General features: G+C 45.1%; 1 protein-coding gene across 1 annotated transcript; it reads right to left on the bottom strand.

Moving 5' to 3' along the window:
• Positions 1–4,499: 4,499 nt before the first annotated feature.
• Positions 4,500–7,257, bottom strand: LOC308334116 (CD5 antigen-like; the record flags this gene model as incomplete). The annotated part of the gene is made up of 3 exons (XM_080790703.1): positions 4,500–4,909; positions 5,153–5,452; positions 6,978–7,257. 3 exons carry the CDS (start codon positions 7,255–7,257, stop codon positions 4,500–4,502), a joined length of 990 nt encoding a protein of 329 aa, XP_080646829.1.
• Between the last annotated feature and the right edge of the window lie 541 nt (positions 7,258–7,798).

Here is a 7,798-nt window from a genome sequence, read left to right as displayed (position 1 = left end):
GGCAGCAATACCTTTGTTTGCTTTGAATGCCAGCATCAGAGTTTTGTATGCTGTGCGGGCAGCGACCGGGAGCCAGTGCAGGGAACGGAGCAGGGGGGAGACGTGTGATAATTTTGGCTCGTTGAAGACCAAGCGAGCTGCGGCATTTTGGATCAGTTGGAGAGGCTATAAGTGCACATGCCGGTAGGCCAGTAAGGAGGGAGTTTTGACAAGACCGTTGTCTGGATTAGGACCTGGGCTGATTCCTGGGTGAGGAACGGTCTAATTCGTCGTATGTTATAGAATGTGAACCTTAGCTGACTGTCCAGGACAACACCAAGGTTCCTGGCTGTTGGGACAGACGTTACCAGGGCGTTGTCTACGGAAATAGCTCCCGCATAGGGAGGACTTAGCTGGGAAGAAGAGAGGCTCAGTCTTGTCTGGGTTCAGTTTGAGGTGGTTGGAGGACATCCACTGCACACAAAGTGTGTAATGGATTCGTAGGGACCTATAGAAGAAGGACATAAGACTACTGAAACAGCTAGTGTGTGTCTCATGTGACAGTGACCAAGCATTATCCATGGCAAACTTATTTGCAGTTTTGGCTGCTTCTTTAATGTGTATTTTGTGTATTCCTGAAGCAAGGTGGAACAATAAGCTGGAACAAGTGAACACGTCAGGGTATTAAGAGAGCAAATGACAACAAAAAAATGACAACAATCTTCATCATCATAACATTGCCGATTTGCCGTGGCTGTTAAACGAGGCCAAGGCCACCTGACGAAGACCCATAAGGGGTCGAAACGTTGTCATCCTTATACCTAATACAATTCCTGTGGGAGCTACAAACGGTGCGGACTACTTCTCCTTCTCCTGTAGCCTACATATCCTTATGGAACCATGAGGGAGAGGGGGAAAAACACCACGAGAGTGACGAGTGATCAGTCAAACATGTGTTCTCTCCGCAGTAAATAAAAAATCTGTCTGTATGCGATGATCTGACCATTATTATTTTGATTACACTGTCATGCTCGTTTGAGGACAGGTAGAGAGCAGAGCATAGTAAAGTTCGAGGTAACACACCAGTGAATCACTGATATCTGATAGGTTTGATGTAGGCCTATGTAATTTCCAGCAGAGCCCCGCCCACGCTTCAACATCACCACGTGTTAAAATACCTTCTTCTACCACTGGTGAAGAGTGAAGAAAAGTGGGGGGGAAAAGCAGAGCATGGTCTAAAGTGCAGCAGGTAGATATATTTAATTATGAGTGAAAAAATAGATGTGCAGCAGGAGCTGTCCCTCAGTCTAGTCTGTTTAGCATGCATGTGATACTCAGAGTAATCTAGTAAGAGTGGCGACACGCTTTGATCTCGCCGTAAAGCCCGGGTGCCTATGCTATATAGTTCCAAACATTGCTCCTATGGCTGGAACTATCCCATTGAGATAGGATGAGCACTTCCGCATTCCATTGTTACACTTACAATGGGAGTCAACAGAGTGTCATTACTCTCCAACTAGATTACTCTGGTGATACCAGATTGCGCCTGCCTCATGTTCATATTCTTCCTATTACTTATGTAAGGATGAGGATGTCTCTTGTTGCTTTGTCTGTTCACAGTTCATTATGCATTATATACTGCATGTCATGCTGTTTACAAGTTTGTCCACCAGGGGATGGTCATGTAACACACTTCTAGGTTTAGCTCATGATCAGTTTAGCTGTCATGTTAGCACTAGCAGTGGTCTCTCAACAGACTGTTGAATGGCAAAGAGGGCGCTGTTTTTCCTTTATTGTTTGACGATGGGTTCTCAGATTGTGTTAGCAGAGACAGTGGTGACCCTGCTGATGTTTAACTTCTACATAAAATAGAACCAGAACCTACTGTACATGCCAACGCATGCATAGGCTACTAACATTATAACATAGACACAAATAGCCCTGTCTATAGTCCAGAAGACTATCTCATTTGGCCAGGGGGACTGAGAACAAAATGCATTTATTATCAGATAGAATGAACACATGTTTTGCATATATTTTCCAGTGGCCCCGGCCTCAGTGCCAGGGACCCCCCTGAAGATGATGGAGAGGTATTAGGATTATTTATGATTCTTCGTTGTTATTTGCTCTGGTGTAACGTGTGCGCTATTGTGATGTCTTCACTCTGCATTCATTGTTTCCGTGTTGCTTTGAATGAAAAAGTGTGTGACGAGGCTCTTTCATGGCCAAATCCCTCTTGAAAAGGGTTAGTGTTTTTGCCAATAAAGTATTTAATCTATGTTAAAATGTCAGTTTAGTTACCATAGCAGCTTGTCTTCTGCTGCTGCTGTTGGACGCGTTTGTGTTCATGGTAACCGATGGGAGCTTCCTCTACTACACAACACATTGTGGAGAGAACATTCTTCATTTTCAGGACTTTTGTCTTTATTTCAAAAGGCACAAAGAAAAAAATCTTTAAATCTTTAAATCTTAAAAAAAAGAACAAAAACATGGTAATATATCACATACATCATTTTTTTTGGAACAATAACCTCCTATTTACACTATGGCTTACTGCTCATAACAAACACTGTTCTGTAAAAAAACACAAAGCAAAAAATGGAGGGATTACACATTAGCTTGAATGACAAAGCAAGATTATTCATATTAATACCCTAATCGCGTAAAATATGTAAAAGTAACAATTGTATAGCAACCACTGACTATAGCCCTTCATCAAGTTGACTATTTTAATTATCCTACACGACTATTTACGTGTTGCTGTTGCCTGCTTGGGATATTAATTCTCGGGGCATGGTTCCATAGAGGAACCACAGAGAGCATCCTGACTGGATAGGCGGCGGTTGAGCCTGACGTTTGGGACGGCTAATATTTGTAGTATTATACAGCGCCAGCATGGATGACTGACCGTGACACTAAATACATTGATTTAACCATGCCCCCATAACAAGCTAAATAAAAACGCAACAAGGCTTCCGTTTCAAAATCACATCTTCTGTCTGTCCTCGCTTAGCTTTGGTCTGTGTGGACTGGGAGGAATTCTTTCTATTTACAACCACAAACACCAGGTAAAGTACAGTACTTGTTCTTCTGTCTGTCTGTTCCTGTCAATCATTTTTTTCTTTATTTTCTTGCCCCCTTTTATCCCCAATTTCTATTTACAACCACAAACATCAGGTCGAGTACAGTACTTGTTCTTCTGTCTGTCTGTTCCTGTCAATCCTTTTTTCTTTTCTTTTTTCCCCCTTTTTTTGCCCCCCCACACACATTTCTGTACATTGTCACCTCACCTGGAGATCATACCACTTAGGATTATGTGCAGTGACTATATATATATCACCCTCCCCGCCCGGCTTCTCTACCCCGAACATGGGCCAAATGTGTTTGTGTAGATGCTCGACAAAGCCAGATGAGGTGGATTCGAACCCCCCTAGACTCCGCAATGGTGGGCACAGCTACTTTACTGTGCCACCCGAGCGTCTCAAGTGTCTATGGGGCCTGGACTCCTGTCTCAGCACTGGGTCCAGCTTCAACAACTCCTTGTTGATCTATCTCTTCATAATGGTGGTATTCTGTCTCCTCACTGGGTCCAGCAGCTTCAACAACTACTTGTTGATCTATCTCTTCATAGTCTGAGTCGTCTGCCTCTTCAATGGAGCCAGATTCAACAACTACTTGTTCATCTATCACTTCATACTCGATGCCAGCTTCAGAATCAGAACCAACAACATTATAATACTCGATATCAATGTTCTCATTTCCGACATTATAATGAACCGTCGCAGTGTCCCACACTCCTGCATTATGTCTTCTGCTGGCCTGGAGAAACACAGAAACACCCAACGTTAAGTCACTGAATCACATCTGGCTGAAAACCCTCCAATCTCTCTCCTAACTCTGGTTTAACTGTCATTTATACACATTCCAGTCTTGTGTTGTGTAAAGATGTATTACCTGCCAGAGACAATAGAGGGCATGGATGGGTACCAGCAGCACCAACAGCAGCACCAACAGCAGCACCACCACAGTGACTGTAACTCTGCTGCTGTCGTCCTCAGGTGTCAGAGGGACTGTAGGAGGGACTGTAGGAGGGACTGTGAAAAATAAAACATCATCAAATCATGTAAGAACATTTGATAAACCTTCATGTTTGATTGAATCATGCCTGACGGAGATTCATATTGTGAGTTTAACCCATTTAGACCTGAGGCCGATTCTAAATCAGTTTTCTGAAAAACCTGTGTTTCTATGTCAGTGGTGCTCAGCCTTTTTCATGTCAAGGACCCCCCCTCCCCCTGCCACCAGAAGCAAAGATTTGAGTTAAAAACATTCACTCTGAAAGAATATATATTCAAAGAATTGAGCCACATTTTCAAGATTCATCAAAAATAGCAGACCTGCAAGCTCGTAGCGTGGCACTCGGTGACGCGCTACAAGCTTGTAGGTCTGCTATTTTTCAACAGCTAAAGTATAACATTAACACCAAAAGGGGTTCCCGCCCAGAATGGTTTAAAGGTAATTTAATTCAGGTTACCTGTGACGGTGAGAGAGAGGATAACGCTCTCAGAGGAGACATTGTGAGAAAACACGTTGGTGTGATTTATAACAACGTCGACGTGATAAACGCAGCTGTAATTCCCTTGGTGGCCGGGGCCTGCTTCGAAGAACAGGAAGTTGGCAGAGTGATTGACAGCTGGCTGGGTGTGGTTGTGTGTGCTGTTGGCTCCAGTGAAGGTGAGGTGGAAGGAGCCGTCTGGGTACTGTGGCAGGATGGAGCAGCTGATGCTGAAGTTGGAACCTTCCAACACCTGCTGCCCCTGCTGCTGGCCCTCAGAAACCCCGTTTAGAGACACCTGCTGCCCCTGCTGCTGGCCCTCAGAAACCCCGTTTAGAGTGGGGAAGACGCTGATGTTTGGCTTAAACAGAAGATCTGTAACAAGACACGAGTGATTGAATTATAGTACAGCAGGTATTTACATTTACAGTATAGAGTAGCCAATGAGATGGAACCAAGATTAAGAGATCCAACATATTGTATGGCTTTTGCTGAAATTAGACGATGCAAAAAAGTTATTTTAAATTCATTCAGAAAAAGAAACATCCTGTTTCTATGCTGTAGATAGGTATAGGTTAAGTGAGTAGGCAAGTAGACGGACGTCACTGTTTGTGTTACCTGAACAGATCACCTCCAATGTGACAGTGGAATTCTCAGACAGTGTCATTCCACACTCCCTCAGTGAAGCCTCGGTTCCAACACAGTCAGCTGTGATCCACCACACAGGTTGAACCGTTGAAGCAGGACTCCTTTGTGTTGAAACGTCAGAGCCACAGTCCATCTGCCTACACACGACAGAGGATGACTTCAGGTTCCAGTCGGACTGACCATCCACGGCTCTCCAGTCTCCCTGGTGTTGCATCTCCAGTACACCACTACAGTTACTGCTTCCTCCCACCAGCCTGACGTCATCAGGCTCTGTACAGAGACAAGACCGTTACAAACCATTTAGAGCAGACATGCCTTGTGAGCCGAAAGTGTTCAGTTCTCCCACTCCATGTTAATGGATGGTGGTGTTCTGTTGGGACGCATACTTTGGTTAGACATAGCATTGGTTAAGGTTGGTGAGGGGTGCGTTAAGACGACCGGATTAAAGTTGGTGAGGGGGGCGTTAAGGGTTGGGAGAGGGTTAAGGTTAGGTTTAGGTGTGCTGCACCAGCTCAGTGGCCTTGTGGTTAGAGTGTCCGCCCTGAAACTGGGAGGTCGGGGTTCAATCCCCGGCCGGGTCATACCAAAGACTGTAAAAATGGGACCCAATGCCTCCCTGCTTGACACTCAGCATCAAGGGTTGGATTAGGGGGTAAGTGCCTGCGACATACTAGCGTCATGTCCAGGGGGTGTACATGTACATCAAGCTGCCTCACGCTACAGAAACAGGAGTTAAGCTCCTGCCCTATGGGCCTCATGGCTCGGCAAGGCTACTTACTAGGTGTGCTGCCCTGTGGGAGGTTAGGGTGAGGGTTTGAGATATCAGACCAATGGTATGTCTAACCAAAAGCATGCACCCGTTCTGTTAACAGATGGTGGGGATCTATTCAGATTTCAGATTTCAGATTTTTATTGAAGGGACAGCCTCTTGAGATGCAGCATCTCATTTTCAAGAGGGACCCATAAAACCAATACAGAAAAGCATACTTTCCTAACACTGTCTAACACTAACACATGGTGAGCTGTCACTCCCAAGACGGCAAACGGGTGAACTTCTTGTAACGGAAATGACCAAACGTCAAACTCAAAACTCAAAGTTTGAGCACGGAATATCACACCCGTTATGCCATGCTCAGCCAATCACAGCACATAAATGGGAATAACAGCACAGCTTCCAGCCAATCACAACGGCCAACCACATCGCCAATGTCGGCACCATACATGGTTAATTTTGCTGCAATTCCGTCCTCAAATTCTGGCGGCATAGATGGTAATTTTCCCTCCTCATGTTTTGAGGACATTACTAAAATGATTAGATTATACCTGAGCAGGTGAGTCCAACAGTCTTGTCAGGTGAGCAGGTGGTGTTTCTAGTTGAGTCTGAGGTTCTACAGTCCAGGAGAACAGACTCGTTGCCTTCACACTGGAACTCTTTGGTCCACATCGAAGCATTCATGCCTCCATAGAGCGCCCCCTGGAGGACTGAAGGAGCCCCGCAGCCAAGATCTCTACAGACCACCTCTGCATCCTGCTGGTCAAAGTCATCTTCACACACTGAGACCCACGACTGGTTAGACTGCACCTCCACTCTGCCTGAACACACACTTGTCCCGTTCACCAACCTCACAGAATCTGGAGAGAGAGAGAGAGAGAGAGAGAAAGAGAGGGGGGGAGGGGGGAGGAGGGAGAGAAGGGGGGTGTCAATGTACATGTATCTTATTAAACACGCATGTGCATGCACGCACGCACGCAGAGTTGTGGAGGTGAAGTGGAGGTCACTGTTTATGTGTTTTACCCGAACAGAACACCTCCAGTCTCTCAGTGGAATGACGAGACTCCTTTGTTCCACACTCCCTCAGTGAAGATTGAGATCCAACACATGGAATCTTCCACACAGGTTCAACGGTTGCATCAGACCTCCTTTGTGTTGCAACAGCAGAGCCGCAGTTCAGCTGTCCACACACTACAGATGATGACTTCAGGTTCCAGTCATAAATAGAACCCGCTGGTCTCCACTCTTCCTGGTGTTTCACCTTCAGGATACCAGAACAGTTACTGGTTCCTCCCTCCAACATGACGTCACCAGGCTCTGTACAGTGGCAAAAAAGAAAATAAACTACTATTACTTTCATTGTTAAATAGGAATGCGAATTACAGGTATAGTTGGTATTTTACTGTTTTATCTCAGGCTAGCAATGTCATTTTCATGTTTTAAACTAGAAATATGTGCTCCTCTGAGCACAGGGCAATATAGTAGAGGTCAATCTTATCCAATCAGGATGACATGTGAAATATTGGACAAGTCTCCCTTGATGACATTACTATAGAGGTAATCAGGGCCGCTGCTGGCCATTTGGGTGCCCTATAAGCATAACATATTTGTGGTGCCTTGTGCTTTGTGGTGCGGTGCTGGATTACTTCTTCAATTCGACCAATTCCACAATTCAATTGGACTACGGTGGCAGCAGGAAGTACAAGGTAATAGCCTAAATAGCTCCAGTTTTTCCACCTTGGTGATTCACAACCATGTGCTTATATTGGATGTGATTTCTCATCCCATCAGAATCAAAGTAATCACAGACATGACAGTGTCTGCAGCTAGAGCACATTCCACTC

Source organism: Protomyctophum bolini, assembly GCF_963924005.1.
Source record: "Protomyctophum bolini genome assembly, chromosome: 19".
Taxonomy (NCBI): domain Eukaryota; kingdom Metazoa; phylum Chordata; class Actinopteri; order Myctophiformes; family Myctophidae; genus Protomyctophum; species Protomyctophum bolini.
Note: the sequence above shows the minus strand (reverse complement) of the source record. Positions and strands in the feature narration are given on the sequence as shown.